General features: G+C 50.6%; 5 protein-coding genes across 5 annotated transcripts; 2 read left to right on the top strand and 3 right to left on the bottom strand.

Annotated features, from left to right (window-relative positions):
• Positions 1 to 128: 128 nt before the first annotated feature.
• On the top strand, positions 129 to 1,700 carry AtWU_05938 (uncharacterized protein; the record flags this gene model as incomplete). The annotated part of the gene is made up of 1 exon (XM_035501048.1): positions 129 to 1,700. The coding sequence occupies one exon, from the start codon at positions 129 to 131 to the stop codon at positions 1,698 to 1,700; it is 1,572 nt and encodes a 523-aa protein (XP_035356941.1).
• A 481-nt stretch (positions 1,701 to 2,181) lies between these two features.
• On the bottom strand, positions 2,182 to 3,357 carry AtWU_05939 (uncharacterized protein; the record flags this gene model as incomplete). Its single annotated transcript, XM_035501049.1, has 1 exon — positions 2,182 to 3,357. The coding sequence occupies one exon, from the start codon at positions 3,355 to 3,357 to the stop codon at positions 2,182 to 2,184; it is 1,176 nt and encodes a 391-aa protein (XP_035356942.1).
• Positions 3,358 to 8,959: 5,602 nt separating this feature from the next.
• On the top strand, positions 8,960 to 11,005 carry AtWU_05940 (uncharacterized protein; the record flags this gene model as incomplete). Its single annotated transcript, XM_035501050.1, has 1 exon — positions 8,960 to 11,005. The coding sequence occupies one exon, from the start codon at positions 8,960 to 8,962 to the stop codon at positions 11,003 to 11,005; it is 2,046 nt and encodes a 681-aa protein (XP_035356943.1).
• Positions 11,006 to 12,304: 1,299 nt separating this feature from the next.
• Positions 12,305 to 14,620, bottom strand: AtWU_05941 (putative ABC transporter; the record flags this gene model as incomplete). Its single annotated transcript, XM_035501051.1, has 8 exons — positions 12,305 to 12,547; positions 12,617 to 12,894; positions 12,951 to 13,104; positions 13,174 to 13,253; positions 13,309 to 13,768; positions 13,815 to 14,073; positions 14,124 to 14,364; positions 14,440 to 14,620. 8 exons carry the CDS (start codon positions 14,618 to 14,620, stop codon positions 12,305 to 12,307), a joined length of 1,896 nt encoding a protein of 631 aa, XP_035356944.1.
• A 1,955-nt stretch (positions 14,621 to 16,575) lies between these two features.
• On the bottom strand, positions 16,576 to 17,812 carry AtWU_05942 (glycoside hydrolase family 28 protein; the record flags this gene model as incomplete). The annotated part of the gene is made up of 3 exons (XM_035501052.1): positions 16,576 to 17,040; positions 17,118 to 17,534; positions 17,606 to 17,812. 3 exons carry the CDS (start codon positions 17,810 to 17,812, stop codon positions 16,576 to 16,578), a joined length of 1,089 nt encoding a protein of 362 aa, XP_035356945.1.
• Positions 17,813 to 19,093: the final 1,281 nt, after the last annotated feature.

The raw sequence follows: 19,093 nt of genomic DNA on the forward strand, positions 1-19,093 counted from the left end.
CTTCTGCGAAAAGTTCCTTAGGAGATTTCCACGATGTCGCTGCTAGGGCTTCCCTGCAGTTCATCGACTAAATAAGCCCTATCACTCGCGCCAGATTCTATCCATTCTATTCTACTCTCATTTCCAATATGCTCCCTGGGAATATCCATAATACCGGCTTCCCCTCTGGAGATAAACCTGATGGTCCCAATACTTTAGAACGCAATTTTCCCAGCCATCCACCTCCCTTTCCACTGAACACATCAATTGAATCCAAATTCAAAACTGCCTCGGAACCCCCTCCGAGCTTGGCAGAGAACACCTTGACAGGGAATGTCAATGATTTTTTAGGGAAAGTGGACTCCAATTCAGGTTTCGTATCACACAGCAAGGAAGATGGGATAACGCAATCTACAGCCGATGATGCAAACTGCCTGCCTAGGAAACGTCATTGGGGACACCACATACCACCAGTTGGTGATATTGATATGGTGGAGGCTTATATAGCGCAGAAGGAATGTCATGAGCAGCAGAAGTTGATCGCTATAGATAGGCACAAGGTGCACAAGTTGCGCGCCATGATGTGGGAACAGAGAGAAGAGGAAACGGCTGTGAGGGATTCTATCAGAGCACATCTCAGTGCTATTACATGCTGCACTTGCCAATCTACTTCACAGCTCATTGAAAAGGATTACGCAGCACTCCGGTCGATCGCGCTCTATCATTTGGATTTGGAATATCAGCTTAATCAGTCTGAGGATGAATTGGAGGAGCTTGAACAGGAGCTCGCTCGCTCAGCCGCCCGACTGAGCCGCCTATTCAACCTGGCAGTTAATAGAGCACCTCAAGGTGTTAGGACCAAATCCGGGGTTGTGCGTTCTAGTTCTGATCCCCGAGGCTTTGATACCAAATCGGTCCCGCTGACCACATCTGAGAGGAAAAATGATTCGCAGCAGCAGCAGCCCCTTCTGTTCACATCACAGGTGCAGGAATCCATATCTGGCGCAGAGAGAGTCCCAGTCTCTCAAACAAGCACGCGTCCAGTAAGTCCAGATTATAGGTTCTCGGAAGCTTGGGATCGGATAGAGGCACAGCCATGCTATGACATCGCCGACTTCGAGTCAGACCTTGACGAGATAGCCCAAAGTGATCCAGGATTCGCAGGGGGCACAGCTCACTTCTTGGGCATTCGCAGTCGTTCTGCAGATGACATCCGTTCTGCAGATGATCAAGTCAAAGACCCGTTCAAGTTGACGATTCGTGAAAGGTCCTCCCCGTATGATCAGAATGATTTCGATAGCACTGGGCCACCCTTTCAGCGGCGTAAGTTCATAGACAACTGGATCCTTCACCAGGTTCGCACCTCATCGCTGGAAAGTGCACGTCTGAGATCCCATCCCGTATGGGAAACTTTACGTACCCAGGGCTTGACCGATGAAGACATCAGTAAATTGGCTCTTGGAAGCTGGCACTCAAATGAAGCAGGTGCGGTGGTGTCTAGTGGTTCGACAATCAAACCTTCTAAAAAGCCGGAACAAGCCAGCACTGTTATATGGCGCGGGACCTGCAGGTCTTTCAACAATCGAAAGAGAACTAATTCCATGGCTTTTGGCACTCGACCACCTCTTCGTCGCATGTCTCGCTATGATTCCGCCTGGCGGGGGCTTGGGCTTGAAGATGAAGGCAGTCAGCCGGCAGACTTGGGCAAGGAGAATGAGTAATTGGTATATTTTAGCATCCGTTCGTTTAGATGGTGTAGCATAGCACAGAGATTGGTGGCTAGTCATGGCTTATCGTTAATGACAATATGCCAGCACTTGGATAGCTCTCAAAATGCATACTAGTATCACATATCCCTTACAAGCACAAGTAGATAGCACAACTCTAATCAATAGGACCAGAGATCTCGTGTAACATCACATAGTCAATTTCACTGCAATCAACTACCATGATCAAAAATCCCATCCCATAGTATCATCTTATATCGTTTCCCTGCCATATTCACCCTTAAAGTAGAAACAACAAATAGAACAAGAAGAATAACAAGCACACTGCATTATGTACATCCATTGCATATCATATCATAGCATATCATAGCATACCATATCCATATCCATAATAATTTCATATCAGATCATTTACTTTCCGAATAACCCAATGCATCCATCAAGCAAGCAAGCAAGCAGTAATCAACCCAACAAATCAATCACTCTCACTCAAACTATCCCTTCTCCTCCCCCGTCCCCCCTCCCTTCTATACCCCTTACTCAACCCCGGGATCGGATGATGATAACTCCTAGTTCCCGTATCCTCCGTATCCACATTCGAATACTGATACTCGGACCTCGACGGCGCCGACGACGAGAAATCCAACGGTTCCGTGTAATGGCCCCGCACGGACTGTCTCTCCCGCTTGCGGGGACTACTAGTCCGTGATCCGGAGGACTCACTCGGCGGGGGGTTCCTGCGTCGTTCACGCCGACGATTATGTCTTCTCGCTGAGGGTTCGCGGCTATGACGGCGGTCGTGGTGGTCGTCGCGGGTCGGTGCCTGGCTAAGAGTGTCCTCGCTGCCGGGTACGAAGGAGAAGTCACGTCGTCTGCTCTGTTTCCGGGATGGTGCTTTAGCAGGAGCCGGAGCCGGATCGTAAGCGTAATCGCGGACCTGACTTCCGCTGATTTCGCTCTGGTTGTAATGACTCGCTGGGTTGGAGAGATCGTAGTCACTGCCGTAATAGGTTCCCTCTCCCTCGCGATTAATGCCCCCGACACGGGCGGCTTTTTCCTTTCTGTAAGCGGCAACGTCCTCGTCGACTTCGTTTTCCCAGTTCGCGGTCATTTCGTCGTCCTTGCGCCGACGACGGAATTTCTCGCGGAGCTTGCGGCGCCGTTTACGTTCTTTCTCGGCGGAGGTGGCCCCCGTTACGCCGGTCTTTTCGGTCAGGTTGGTGGCGGTTTCGTCGGTGTAGGTGTAGCCGTCGTCGCTGTAGCCTTTGTGGTAGACGCTGCCGCCGCCGAGTTTGGTGCTTTTCGTGGCGTTGGATAAGGTGCGCCCGTCGGGACCTTTGCGGCGGAGAACGGTCGATTTGTACTCTTCCCAGTCGCCTTTGCGCCAGATGAATCCGCCGTTTTTGGCCCAGAAGAAGAACCAGATTGCGGCGAGGACGAAGGCCGCGCCGAGGATGGCGAAGAGCGCCATTAGGCCTTTCATGTTGATGTGGCTGGGTTCGACGGTGCCGGAGCCTGGGGCCCAGGTTGTGCTGGACCGGCCGAAGAGGTGGGTATGAGGGGCGGCATTTTGGTCATGTTGCTCTGAGGTGGTGATGGTGGTTTGAGTGCTGGCGGGGAGGAGCGTGGCAGAGGGGTGGATTGGAGGCATGGTTGTTGGGGTTGAAGAGCCGTCAAGAGCTTGGAGCTCTAGACGGGACTCTGGATGGAGGTGATGGTGGTTAGCTTGGTTGTGGGATGGTGCCGGTATGGGGTATGATTGGAATGTGGGTGTGTACCTTTATCGAGGTTGTCAGTGTGAGATCGAGTTTATGGTTCTTATCTGGATTCCGATCGGTCGGGATACTATGTAGATGGTAGATGGTTGGAATGTGGATCACACGATGTGGTGTATTGCTAGACAGACTGGTTAGTCTATGCAACGGGGATAGTGACCAGCTCCGTCAGGAACGGAGAAGGGCAGAATTGAAGACACTCAGCGAGCAGAATGGACGAGCAGCCGCCGAAATTGAGGAGGTTGGAGTAATGGCGAGGCTGGGGATGACGCCGGTTTGTTTGGGGGTCCGCCGTGGCCCCGGCAACTCGCTGACTCAGCAGCCCTATCTTATCAGGATCACCATCTGAAAGTATAACTCTACAGGTGGACAGTCCTTGAGCTTAGAGGGACCGGATCGACAGTGCGTACGAGTCCAATTACGATGCTTGCGGTTATTCCCGATGACAGTCTTAGGTTTCAGCCAATCTTCTTCACTGGAAGTTTACGGAGCTCAACAAGCAGGGGGCGGGAGGCAACAATGAATCCTGCGAGTTGACAGCGGGGGACCCTTGAGATTAGCCTGGAGTAAAGATAGTACAAATAAAGCCGGAACACTGGGATCGACGGGTGGTTGGCTGTGGATAACACTAGCAACTCCAGGGAATGGAGTTAGTCTCGTCCAGGAAATGAGTCACGAGTATTGGGCATCAACGTCCGGATGATAGAAATGAAAGACGGGAAGATTGAGGGATATACCGAGGTGATCGTGGGCTGAGTCGACAATGATAACCCGAGATGTTATGTCTTATTTGCATTTTAGGTACTCGGAAATGAGGATGAAATTAATATTTACCCGATAGTTTGACATGAAGCGGTAGATTTGAGTCCGTGGCTCATTAAATTGGGCCAATGGCGACAAATGTAATCCTGGTAAGCTAGTATGACGCAGAAACCACGTTTAGAGTTGTGCCTCACTCAGCCTCAGCTGAGCAGGGACAGGGAGGTCGTCTGATTTCAAATTCCAGATATCGCCTTTATTGTCCTTCACAGTCCGATCGATGCCAACAGTATCCGTGTAGATGCATATTAATTGCGCTGTGGATAGGCAACCTCTCTCTGTAGCCAGACGTGTGAAAACACGACAGTGTTCTCGCAATATGACTCACGGGATCTTTGATTTCTAAACCCCTTGTCATGAGGTTAATGTAATATCAGTGCCCGAAGAAGCTTGTTGAGAAGCAGCAAGAACTAGGTTGATTGATTCATTGACCAACATTGCCACAGACATGGGTATCCAACTCATCCGAGACCGGAAGACCTTGGAGGAGTGACGGGAATGATGGACTATCACAGGTTCGTTTATGCCTGTCATTCGCAGTTAACTGTCAGGACTATAACAAGCCGGAGCAGAGAACTGCGATGCAAATTGTTTGCTAGCGGGCAGTGTTGTCGGGAACCCATTTTCTAGCGTGCTTCGACTCCATCTTCCATGCCGTTTGCTCACCGGAAACTCCACTAGGATGGAGGATCAAGATATCAGCCAGCTAGACGATGCCGGTAAGTGGGGTAGAAGAGCAATCTAGAGTAGATGACCACTTCTTTATGTCATGGGGAGTTCAATCTGCAGTAAGTTGAAGCAAAAGCTCTTCTATAGATTTTTATTTCGCGCAGGACAGCTTAGGATAATCGCATTTGAATGGATATACCTGAGTGACACCGATCAAGTTTGCGTGAACCTGTTTTCCAATTTGACATCGCAAAATCTGGATGGTAAACTTTTTTTTACATTTGCCCCTCCGGTTGAGAGATTTTCACCTGCAGAGGCGGACGGCAAGAAGCGCCGCAGTGGAGGCCGCAGTCGTTATTGGGCCGCAACGGGGTTCCTGCCAGCGTCCAGGACTTTTGGGCAGCCAACAAGACGGGATTGTCTCGGACAGAGCATGGATCCTATCTTATTTGACTATTGCAGACCCATGACGATGTTTCCGGCTCAGCGCTGATCACACGGAATGGGAAATGACAGATTTGGGTAATGGTTGAGGAAGCTCCCCATCCATCCTCACCATCACCAACACCATCATCATACATCAACCTGCTAGTCTTGTAAGTTGTAGTGGCAGTCAAGCCTGGTCCGTGGTTCGGTTCCGCTCAGACCCAGGGTTCCTCCGATGGAGCCCGGGTTTATTTGGTGGGGGAGCCTAGCGGTTTTATTTCCACTTCCCCTGGCGTTATGGCCGATACGCAGTTTATGGCCAGTGCCTTTCTGGCCTTTTGAGATGACGCACTAGTGGTTAGGTTGGGACTTGAGAGAGAATGAACGTTCGATGATATCCCGAGAGTAAGGTTCTGAAAGCCACCGTGAATAAGGCTTCGTGCTACACTGTATAGGATCTTGTTGGAAGGCGCGGATCATTGTCCATCACGAGGCAGGATGTTTCCGGCCAGTTGCTAAGCAGTCCTGGTGCGACGCCGCCATGACAATGTTGACAGACTCACAATGGACGTTGCACCAAGCTGCCAGCTAATCTAGCTTTTCAGTCTGGAAGAGAAAGACAATCTCTTTCACAATATGCCTTGGTTCATTACTGTGTCATTGTGCCACTCTGTCATGGCTGAGTACCGACGGGGATACCTGGTACAATAAACCGCCATGCATACCCGCTTTTCAGCTTTTCGCAAGCCTTACTATGCATGCACTTGGAGGCAGGGAACGAAGCATGTGACGTATCTGATCGATTCGACATTTGAGGCTGGGGTCTTCGGGGTTGTCTTTCCTTATCTGACCAGGGACTTGGGACGCAACTGACGAACCGACTCGATAGTAACAAGCATTGCGCACACGCTTTTGAAGGAGTCCGGATTTTAGTGCTGGCAGGTTATCATATTGATAGCCTCGCAGGCAATATCCAGATGTTGGAAAGTGATGGCGATAAGGATGATGGGAGGTAATGGATCCGGGGAATAAATGCCACGCGCTCGGAATAAAAGGCTACAGCGTAGGTACCAGGGTTGAATACCCGTGGGAGTGGGAACGAAGTATACTCCGGACATCAATTCCTCGACATTTGGATAGATCAAATCACCTCTGTCATGGAGCGGTTGATTGACCGTGCTTATGGTGCTGATACGCCAATGGATGAAATTGATCCCGACCTTGCATCTGCAGGTGAGTTCCCTGTCGACAGGCCAAATATAAGATCCTGCTGAAGCAGACCCCAGCATGTGTGACGTATGTAAGGTTCGTGGGTGGTAGAAACTGTGTGTTTACATCTCGAGTCATCCTCAATATTCAACCCGGGTGTTTCCTTGCTATACGACTCGCGCTGGCAATAATCCGCCATGGTGCCTTCCTATCCATTGTAGAGGCGGGAGAGAGTCCTGACGGACGGTAACGAGCGGTAATACCGGGTGAGTTAGCGGCAGATCAGGCATCGACCGGCAGCCAGTCAGGGTGGCATCCCCACCTCCTTGCGACTTCAACCGTTCCGACTCTTCTGTCTTCTTTTCCCACCAGGAATGCCTCGGATAGAGAAGAGACGCGATGCGATTGCTGACAGACCCGAAACGGGAAAATGAAGACTAGCAGGGAAGTGTCCATGAAGACAGAAAAGGTAAAAAAAGAGAGGTTCGGGAACATGGAAGGGACAACAACCTGAATAGAGAGCAGGGATGTTTGGATATGGAAGAAAGGGAAAGCATGTCGAGTGTGCAGTTACGATGTCAATACTTGTATGGTTCGAAGCACAGTGGGAATTTTCCTTCTCGGTTGTCCTTGATGGACTCAAAGAAAGAAAACTTTGTAGTAGTAGGTAGATAGTGGTAAGAGTAAGTATTCGCGTTGAGTCACGATGATAATTTTGATTGGCGCGTGGTGGTATTTCATTCCATTCTTTTCTTACTTTTTTTTCAAGTTCAATGAATCCGATCTGGAACTCTGTAATTCCGCCTTGCATCCGTCCTCGGGTCTGATTCGATCCGGGGTCTGTTGGTTTTCCACACAGTCAAGTACAGTATTATGGATCCCTTTCAACTTTTTTTTTTCTTTTCTTAGTTTAATTTCCCAGTCTACAACAGAGTAGGGACACATCGTGAGATTCGTTCCGATCCGGTCCAGGGATGATGGGATGAAAGCTGACCGACGACGATGACTGACTGACTGACAGATTTACTCATTAAAAAGGCTATATCCATCCATCCAATCTACTACTTACTCTGTACTCTCTGTCGGGCATTCCTCTCCAATCCCATCCCCACCATTATTACTCTTAGCACAAGTCAAAAAGCAGTCCGTTCATCTTCCAACCCCACTTCTGTCTGGTCTCTTCTCTTTTTCCCCTCCATCCACTCACTCGGTTATCCACTCTACTCTACTCTTTCCCATCTACATCCACTTTTTTTTTCTTTTCCCCTCCCCCTCTTCGTCAGGCCCCGACGGGACCACAGAAACTCTACTACTGTTTTGAAACCATACAACCAACCTTATCATTTTACTACCACCACCGCCACAACAAAAAACCACTCAATTTACGATACAAAAAAAAAAAAAGAAGATAAATATAATCAAACCAGAAACTGAATAAAATTTCCCGCCAACCGTCTATTCGGTTACACGCTGCCCGACTGCATTGAGACTTGCAGCCCGTGGACATTTTCTGCCGGTCATCCTCCACTCACCGTCTGCCAGACTACAACTGCAGGCGCGCGCGCTCCTCCTTCTGTCTCGTTTCTTTCCTTTCTTCTGCTTCGTTTCTCCGTTGGTTGACTTGGTTTGACCCACGCCTGCATCTTCCTCTCTCGCCGTCCACTCTTTCCGCCCGACTACTTTCTACTAGTAGATACGGTCTCGTTTCCACCGCTGACCCTCCTCGCGCCAAACCAACCATAACCGACGCCTTCTCTTTTTTTTGGCCCTTTCTTTTTATTTTGTTTTTCATTATTCTTCGATGGAGCCTGTGCAGCCTGTGGACGACGATTATTTTCACCACGAATCCACTCTTCGTCGCTGACCTCCGATCTAGACACGCACCGTCTCCTGACTATTTTCTGGCCCATCTGCTGCCGGTCTCGTTTGCTTTGTTGAGGCTACCGCAGAAGTGGGTTCCCCGACACTGGCACTGGGCTGAATGGGGAGAGGGTGAAGCAGTCCAGCACCACCACTAAATTATCACTGGACAAAAGAGAAAAAAATTAACAAAAAGAAAAAGACAAGAGGAAAGACTAGTAAAGAAAAGTCTGTCTTCGTTGAGTCATTCGCATGAGCAGCAGCTGGTGGCTGCTGTAGGCCACCCGGAGTCCTGAAAGCCTGTTGGATCACCACGTTTCACGTCATCCACACTGCACACTGTCGAGCCCTTTCCCAATCAATCCAACCTCTCCCCTCCCTCGCCTGTCTGTCTGTCTTGTCTGTGTCTCCCCTTTCCACTCAAACCCACACCCACAGTTTCCCCCCCTTCCCCTCTTAGGGTCGGGCCTTTCCTTGGCCGCCTTTCCAGAAGTCATGTCTGGAAAAGTCCCTCACGCCGCCTTCTGTGAGGAATATGATGAAGATGCCCATGTCATCCTTCCCGACACTCGTCAAGTCGCCAACCTCACTTCTAAGCGCTCCAAGCCTGTCTTGAGATCGCCTGCAGCCCCCCTGGTCGACGTTGCAAGTGACTCCGGCTATTCTAGTCGTACCGCCGCCACCGTCAACAGCACCCAATCTGGGCCGTCGGGCCGGAAGAGTCCTGTTCCTCTTAAATTAGACACCACCCTCGTCAAACGTGCTGACCTTGGCCGCGTTCGATCCAAAAGCAGCAGAGAACAATCCAAACCTCGGATCGTTCGTCCCTCTCGTGAGGACAAAATGCAGGTCGGCGCCTATCCCAACGGCGTGAGCCATGCTCCTGCCCACGCTCAGCGGTCTCCCTCCAGGCCTCGTCGCCGTGAGACTTCGCAGATGCGCCACTACCCTGGCACCTGCTGGGAGTGTGATCAGGGCTTGTACCATGCTTCGTCAACTCCAGTCGACAGCCGACCATCCATGGACTATCCTTACTACATGTCGCAGCCTCCCTCATCGGCTCACGACTATCCTCCTCCCCCTTCACCTCGCGGGGACCCCCGGTACGCTCCCAACCCGGTCCAGGACATTCATGTGTCCCGCTCCAGCCGCCCCTCCGCCCGTGGCGGGGGTCCCATCTACCATCCCAACAACCGACCGGTGAGCTTCCATGGCATGCTGCCTGGAATGGGACAGATGGTGTACCAACCCTCCAGCATGAGCCGCTACGAACATGGGCCCCCGCCGTCCTCGTCAGCGTACGCCTACAACCCCTCCTCGTATGCGCCTTCTCATTACTCGCAACAGTCGCCTTATTACAGCGGCATGTCCGACTACGGTGCCCCTTCCGAACATCGGCAGGAGCGATCAGTTTCCAGCACGCGGGATGGGCGGGGGCGGCGCCCGTCTGTATATGGTGCGCCTGTGGTTGATTACGACTCTGCCTCAGCTGCTTTCGATGACGACGAGCCCTTGGATGCTGCCCCTCCTGCGCCGCCACCGCCGCCTCGGGAGCCTCGACCTCGCCTTCCCTCTCATTCTTCTCATGATCGCGACGAGGACTACTATCGCCGGCCACCGCTCAAGCACAAGAACACCCCGCATATCATCCAGAAACGCCCAGAGCCGCGTAAAAATGTATCGGCACCCTCCGTCACGTCCGACCGGCACTCTGCTCGGTCTTTTGATATGGCTGATATGAAGGATGCTTTGCCTGACGGCTACGGCTACCGCCGCTCCTCCCGGGAGACGGTCGTGCCGGCGCGAAGCCGCAGCTACCGGCGCCCTACAGCGTATCACGAATCTACTAGACCCTCGCGAATTGCCGTGGAGAACTCTCGTCGCCGTCAGCCAACTATCTACGACTTCCCAGACGATGACGATGAAGAAGACGACGACGACGAGGAAGAGGATGACGAGATGGATGAGAAGCATCGCGAGGCGGAGGAGTACCAAGCTACCCGCACGGCGAAGCCACCAGTGCCTCCGGCGCCACCCGTGCCGCTGACGGCAGATGCTCTCTTCAAGGCCAAGTCTTCCCAGCGCGCCGAGAGCGATAGTGGCAGCCAGAAGAGTCGCAGCAGCCGTGGCAGCGATGCCCGCACACAGAGCGGTAGTAACGCTGGCTCCAAGCCAGAAGAGGATAACAACATTGTCATGACGCTAAATGGTGTCACGATGAGTTTCCCTCAGGATGGCGGAAAGAAGATCAGTGTCCGGACCGGCGAAACTGGGGCGGTCGAGCTGAACATCGAGGGCAAACAGCGACCGAAAAAGTATTTGACCAATGGATCGGAGTACACTGGCAGCGTGGCTCATAGTCGAAGGGAACTCGAAGATGCCCGACGGGTAAGGGAGATCGAAGATTCCCGGCGGGTGAGGGAGATTGAAGATGCCCGACGGGTGAGGGAAATTGAAGATGCCCGGCGGGTACGGAGTGATCGCAAGTCAGATCGTGCCAGTCGACGCTCTAGCCGATCGACCTACGGCGGTCGATACTAGTTGTGCTTGACGACCATGATGACCTGGGGATATCGCTCCCTACCTGTCCTAGTATTTCTTCTGATCCATGTTTTGTCTCTTGCACCTCACGCACTTCATCGGTTAGACTTTCGGAGCAAGGAGCACTGTTTGCTAAAAGTTCTTCTTCTGTCTTTTATTGGGCGATCATTATGCGGCGGATCTCTGAACCATCACGATACCAAATGGACATCTGATCCGTTCTGCCCTGGTTCTTGAAAAAGTTGGAAGGTTCGTTTTGGGAAAAAAAAAAAGAGCTCTGCTTTGCCATGGGAGGCTATTTATTGCATTGGTATGGTTTACGACTTGGTTTTTGGTCTCGGGTGTTATAAAGAAGAGAGGCGGGTTTCACCGATCACGTCCATCATGGCGACATGATTGTATGATTCTGATGACCTGCATGACCTTTGTTTATGTCTGATGTTATGTCTTATGTTTGATGTCATGTTGATGCCCCATCATGTCCTGTGTCTGGTATTCATGTTGCGATTTCGATGTCTGGGAGCGTTTGTATTATTCCTTTCGAATGGCCCGCCTGTTCTATCTGCCGTATGCTCGTCATGACATGAGCAGTGGCAGAGGAAGAAGGTATACCCGGTTATGTGATTCGATGTATTTCCTTGTCTGGTTTCCTTTATTTTACCCCAATTCCCCTTGAGTTACTTTTTTTCTCCCTTCGCGTAGTAGGGTGCCGTTACCCACTTTCATCCATCTTGTACCTTGTGTGTTATCTTCATGGATACCTACCTCTGTTTGACCACCTTTGATGATTCCCCTTGCTGCTGATCTTCGTATTGTTCAACCATCCATTGGTGACGGAGCCATGGAATGAGATGTGTTCCTAGCGACGATGTCTCCATACTACCTTGTTATGTTTTTCCGTGCTTCCAGTTCTAGCGATTGTTTCAATACCCTTGATATGTTCACCTTTACCCATTATCGATTACCCCCTAGCGAAAATACAATGAAAACAAACATACCATCCTTACAAATCGGCTATAAGAACCTTATCCTTCTCATACATAGTATATAGAGTATATGTTTTACCGCGATCCACAGATCCTATCTCATTCTTAGACTAGTTCTATGCCCTGACCCTTCCATTCAGCTATCACCTGTCACCCAAACACATTTGAATAAGATGCAGACAGACGCCAAACTCACTCTTCAAAAAGTTTCATCTTAATCTAATAATTATAATCAAGCAATTAATACAGTATCCAATATCCCAACCCCGACACTTACTCGGTTATATCATATAATACGATATCACTATCTAACTCATGTCCTCCTAACCACCAAGGCAATATACGCAAAAAGCCGATACACAGCAATAATCCCCACCAGAATGCCCACCCACTTCCCCGTCCTGCCCGTGGCATAGCCATACTCCTGAAGTACGCCCGTCCCCCGGATCTTGCACTCATTGGCCAGGTCCGTCTGGTACATACATTGGCAGGAGTCACCGCAGGAGTAGATTCTATGTTGGAATTCGTTGACCATCATGCCTTGGAAGACGTATGCCTATTACCATTATTAATATTGAATTAGTGTGTGTGTTGGGGTGTAGGTGGGGATTTGGGGGAGGGGTACCTGATAATCAATGTAGTGGAAAACATATTTCCAGAACGGGTTGAGGATCTTGGGGGTGACGAGGAACCCGCCGACACTCATCCAGAGGCCGTTGGCGAAGGCGACTAGAGCGAGGGAGATGACGAAGTTGGGGAAGATGGAGGTCATGAAGACGACGAGGGATTCGGCTGCGACGAGGTCCAGGAAGAGCCACATTACCCAGGTAAAGAAGGAGGTGGCGGTGGGGTTGAAGTTGGAAAGCCAGTAGGAGATAATGGAAAAGAGGAGGGAGATTATGACTGTACTATTTGTCAGTGGGGTGGAGTAAAATAGTGGGTGGGAAGGGGTGATTTACAGAGGAAGGGCAGGCCGATGATGAAATTGGAGACGATGAAGGGGAGGGCGCCATAGAGGCCGTTGGCGCGTTCTTTGATGAAGGTCATGCGGTCTTCGATGAAGGCCGGGACGTAGGCTACGGCCATGAAACTCATGAAGGCGGAGCCGAAGAACTGGTGAGGATGGAGATATTAGTTGTGTTGTTCTAGTTGGAGGGTCTGAGTTGGTGGGAGCAGGCTTACGATTGCGTTGATAAAGGGCTGGATGTAGCTCTGTTCGGTGTGCAGACGCAGCCAGACGGTTCCCATCATGATTGCCAGCCCTAATGGATCGGTCAGTTTTGTTTCTGCCTCGTTGGAGATTTTTGATATACGCACCCAGGTACATGACGATACGGATGCCATATGCCACGACATCACGGTAACTCTTGATGAAGGAGCGGTGCAAGAGAGTAAGAGTGATGCTGAGAATGCCTGGGCGACTTAGCTCGTCCATGTCGAGTTTCGCCGACTGCTTCTCGGATAAGACGGTCCGCTGCGAGACCTGCTCTGCTAGCGCTGCGGCGTTGGAGGACTCAGTCCAGCTTGTATGAATCCGCTGGACCTGATCCTTGGACATGGCGTGTGTGCTGCCTGCAAAGTCGGAGCTGACAAGATCGAGGATGAACTCGGCCGGGTTGGTGTTCATTGGAAGCGTATAGCCAATGCTGTCGAAATAGGTCGGCACTTCTGTGACAGGACCGAAGTAGCACGTTTTCCCACTCGAGAGGAGAAGCAGCTTATCGAAAAGCTGGAATGTAGTTGTGGATGGCTGGTGGATACTGGCGATAATGATGAGCTGCGAGATGTTAGTAATTGCAGATCTGCAGATGGGATACACATACGTTATTCGCAACCGCCATCTCCTTGACGTAGGAGATGACCTCGAAACTAGCCGATGAGTCCAGTCCGCTGGTCGGTTCATCCAAGAACAGGATCTTAGGGCACGTCATGAGTTGACTCGCCACGCTAACACGCCGTTTCTGACCACCACTGATTCCCTTGCGAATGGGCGTGCCAACCAAAGTGGATGCCTGATTCTGAATTCCAAATGCCTGTAGAAGGGAGTGAATGCGCTCTTTCCGTTGAAATTTCGTAACCGAGCTAATTCATTAGTATCACCGCCAATTAACACACTCTTGGATAATACACACCTGGGCAACGAGAGATCTGCGGCGAATTTCAATGTCTCGCGCACCGTCAGCGACCCGATCAGTGCATCCTCCTGTTCCACGTAAGAAGTGAGCCGACCAAACGTCGCATTATCGACCGTCTTGCCATCTACATAGCAATCTCCAGTGGTCTTTGCTCCCGACGATGCTGCGCGACGAGCCAAAACGTTGAGTAGAGTAGTCTTGCCGCATCCCGAGGGACCCATCAGAGCGACTAGTTCGCCTGTTTCAATGGTAGAGTTAAAAAAGGATGTTCGTCCGGGATGGGTACATAGAGTTCCGGGAAGTAACCACCAACCTTGCTGGACTGACCCGCTGATCCCATCGATCAGATTCCGGGGCTGTTTGGTATGGCGGTCCTTGACGGTGACGGTGAGATCGCGCCAAGAAAAGTCGTTGACGGTATTGTTCTTGAAGTAGCTGGGGGCTTCGTTGCGCTCGAGGTCAGAACCATCGAGCTTAGATGAGAGGTCATCCATTCTCTGTGGTCTGAAAAGAAATAACAAGGTCTATAGTATTGTAGCTGGAGGTGGGAGAAATCTTGAAGTATGGGAAAGTTTCAAAGAAGGGAAAGAATAGTAGAAGGCTTCACAATGTCACACTTCCAATCATGCCTAGCTATTCTGAGATAGTAGTCAGAATAGCGCCTAGTAGTAGCAAATTGTAGAGCAGAATTAAAAATCAGAAAAGATAAGAAAGAGGAGGGAAAGGCGAAGTAAATAAACGACTCACAGACCACTGCAACCGAACCCCGGTCCGGTCACAAGGGGAGGGACAGCGAGACGCAGCTAGTCTCCAGCACATTGCAGCAGCATCCATCATAGTGAGAAAGAACAGAGAATGCCATGTGGAAGGGAAAGTGGGTGACATCTCCGAGATTCTCGTGTTGCTTTCGCTGCCACACTTTGGGACCCGAGATGAGAGGCTTCTTGGTTCAGGTCCCCGAAGCCCGCACCACAGGTCGCCACTTCTCACCTCCAAGCCCGAGGACGGCGTCTTCGCTCGTTCGCAACGATCATAAGCTGGCTGAGCCACGATTATGTGAACCATCTCGATAAGTAAGTTAGATAGTCTAGTTAGTCTAAGTTAAACCATTAGTTTGTTGTTTGGGCGGGTGGATCGCCGTCGGGGCTCCACCCTGGAGAATGGAGAAAAAGAAGGGAAAGCTGAGAACGCCGTTCATCTGCTGAACCGAACGAACGCCTTGTGGGTAGGAAAGAGAAAGAAAAAGAAAAGAAAAATGACCCAAATAAGCAAGCATAGGGGAACTATTAGCGATGAACTGGAGATGGAGATAAATCATGGGAGGTGATTGGTGGCATTCTTCTCCAGACCCTGGACAGGATTCTTATCAGCTTCTGCTATTAAATGAACTACTAAGGTAAGCAACCTAACTAGTCGCACTTACTTAGTCTGGCCAGCTGAACCATCCTCATCCTCCTCATCATCATCCATCAGGCTGAAAGATGCCCCTCCTCCTCCTCATTCCCTCCAATTGGATTATCTTTACTATCTACAGTAACTACCACTAGTAAGTAGTAACATGATAGTATTGATTAACTGAGTAGTAACAAGGCTTTCAGCCCCGCCATGTCATCAAAGACCTGCTGCCATATTTCCCCTCCTTCCCATGCATGTGAGGAGAATATATTATTACTACTACTATTATCGCCCATTAATCATCTAATCGAGAGTAGTAGTAACCTCCCTCCAGTGGTCCAGTCCGATCCAATCTAAATCCATACATAACATCACTAACAAACAATATAATATACCTGGCTGGCATCACATCTTGGTGTAACGGTCGCCTGCCGATCTCCTACTCACTCCGTCTTAGTCTAACCTGCACAATGCAATTCATCCTCACTTCATCACCACTCCTCGTTTCTTCCCCCATCACGCAGGTGGAGGCTTTTGTTTTGACTTTTGAGTTTGGCGGCGGAAGATTAAATCTGCGATCGGAGGTGGAGGTGGCTTCTTACTGTAATAGGATTGTCTGCCTACTTATTGAACGGAATAATAATGTGCATCTCGCGTTAGATTTTCAAGGATGTGCCAGATACGTGTGGGTAAAATAGTTTGTGCTACAGTGAGTGTAAGACAGGTGTGTGTGATCACAGCGAGCAGATCTGCTTGCGTGGCACCTCATGAGAGCCGCGCCTGGTCGGTCCGGATGGAAACACGCCCTCACTTGGAATGGCGCTATACTGAAATTACGATGGATTGCTTTGTCTTCTAGATTCGCTTTCAGGGACTGCTTTTGTTGATCGTTGTAGATTAGACTCGAGTCATCTATTCTTCCAATGATACTCTAAACATTAAAAGCTAATACAAACACTTCCGGCATTCGGCCAGAGTCCAGAACGGAAAATCCCTCACGCAGCCTTACTACTAGTTAAGGCCCAACACCTCGACATAGCTATCAAGAGACCGCTTAGTCGCTGCAAGAAGCGCCCGAGGGGACGTTCTTGCACTTGCTGCTCTTCTTGCCGCCAGTCACATCAACACCGCTCCAGGTCCAGTTCGAGCAGCTGCCGGAACCGCACAGGATGTAGATGTCAGTACCAGAGCTCTTGACGCTGCCGGTGACCTTCTTGAAAGTGATGTCCTCAACCTTGACACCGTTGGTGGGCGTGCCGGTGGGGCTGCCGTTCTCGTAGTCCTGCTCAACGACGATACCGTACTTGCTGATGTCGGACAGGGTGATGTCCTCGAACTTGACGTTCTCAACAGTGCCGGTCTTGCCGTAGATGGTCTTGATACGGACACCGTTCTGGGAGTTGAGCACCTTGGAGTTGGAGATGGTCACGTCGTTGACGGTGTTGTCGCTGCGGCCACCAATGGAACCAATGGAGAGACCGTGGCCACCGTCACAGTAACCGTTGGTGAAAGTGATGTGCTGTGTTCTAGTTAGTCTCTGATGTTTTGCAGCTCCTGGACAGTGACGGCTCTTTTTGCAACAGCACATATACATACCTCACCCGAGTTGATGGCCAGGCAATCATCCTGGTTGTAGACGGTGGCACCGTCGATGGTGATGTAGGTACTCTGACCAATGTCAAAGGCATCGGTGTTGTGGCCCTTGCTCGTACCGGCGGAGTTGTCGATGGTCACGTCGGTGATGGTCAGGTGGTCAGCCAGAATGCTGAAGCCCTGGACAGGGGTGTTGTAGATCTTCAGGCCGGTGATGCTGGACTCGTCGAGCTTGTGAGCCTGGAAGAACTTGGGCTTGGTCTTGCCACCGTTGCTACCCTTGCCGTCCCACCAGCGAGCACCGTCGCAGTTGATCTTGGCACCGGAGGCCTGCTTGACGGTGATGTCGGTACCGGACATGGAGATCAGGGGACCCTTCCATTCCTTGTAGCCAAAGGTGGTTTCACCCTCGAAGATGACCTGTGAGGGGAGAAAATTAGTCGGTCCAAGAAGGGTTGAGAAGAGATTCCAGGGAGCGAGGCAAGACGTACGGTAGTACCCTTCTTGAGGCCAGTCAAGTCAAGAGTCTCACCGGCGGGGACCTCGATGTTGTCGAGGGTGATGGTGGTGCAAGAGGACTTGCCAGACTTGGCAGCAGAGGCGGAGGTGAAAGTGCAGGAGCGCTTCTCAAGAGGAGCAGCGGCGGCCAGCGCAGCGCCCATAGTGGCGGCCACGAAAGCGTTCTGGAGGAAGTGCATGGTGAAAACGAAGGAATGGAACCTGGATCAACCGGGTACAATTAAGGAAGGACTAGAGAGAAGCTGGGAAAGGAAAGAGAAGAAAGAGAGACTGAGAGCGTGATGAGGGAAGAAAAGACCAGCCATGGAGAGGGATGCAAAGATATCTATAAGTAGTTTTTTCGCTCGACTCCTCGTGCCCTCCACTCATCCCCTTTTCTTGGATATAACGGCGATACATCGGAAGTATGAGAATTGGTTCAGGACCCTGGAAGCCACATCGAACGATCGAAGGAACCCGTTGGAGACGGCGGTTTGAGGATGAAATGAAGTGGGTATCTAGACTTGCACGGAACAGGAAGGAAGGCTAGCCAAGCTCGCTAAGCTCGAAGAAAGACAGGGTCCGATGGGTCCCAAAAAGGCAGTAGCGCCCAGTAGTTGGACCAGCGCGCCTTCCCCACTAGGAAACCTTTAGGCATCCGGGTTTTTGCTGCTTTCGGCGTCATCCCGAGACACTCCTTTATTATACTTTCTATTGTTTTCTTATCGATCGCAATAACTATCACCGAGGGTAGGAATTTTCGGCAGTTGGATTCTTGGCCGACGGTTTCTTTCTCTACTGATGAGAAAAAGAGAGCAATTAAGTTATCAACACTTGACATAGCATGGTTCTCGGGAACACCCTCAGGATCGGCAGCATTGGCATCTCGTCGATCCCTAGCCCTACTGCCCTAAGAACTCTCGGCCTCCGCGGCAACCGAGGCGGATACATAAAACCTTCAACCAAGCCCACTGAAACGAGAATGAACCCAACTCCGTAGTTCTCACCCTGAAACAAGCGGATCATGTTGCTAATCCATATCAACCAGGGGTTCGTTCGCTGACAGGTTCTGCACAGGATGCAAACGCCAAGCTTCCATTTCATCCTCGTTCCACCACGCGCTAGGCAATTAGTTTGGCACTGGATCCCCTCCAATATCGACCACTGGACTCGAGGTTATTGATTAATCTCAGGCCATAATTACTGGCTTCTCGGATATTCCGGTGAATAATCTCGGAGATTTTCCCACAACAATAAATAATTATTCCCCTGGTACTAATATAGTGCGTCTAAGATGCTTCAATTGAGGGCATCGGGATACAACCAGTGGGAACTGTCGCGATAACTATTGTTTGCCGTTACCCGACAACATATGACTACCATGTTTTTACCGGCATTGCCGGAGGAGCAACAGTCTGTCAGTCGAGAGTTTGGGCCCACAGGTTTCCTCTAATATCCAGACTGCTTTCCCTGAATTAGGG

Source organism: Aspergillus tubingensis (genome assembly GCF_013340325.1).
Source record: "Aspergillus tubingensis WU-2223L DNA, scaffold_7, whole genome shotgun sequence".
NCBI classification, from domain to species: domain Eukaryota; kingdom Fungi; phylum Ascomycota; class Eurotiomycetes; order Eurotiales; family Aspergillaceae; genus Aspergillus; species Aspergillus tubingensis.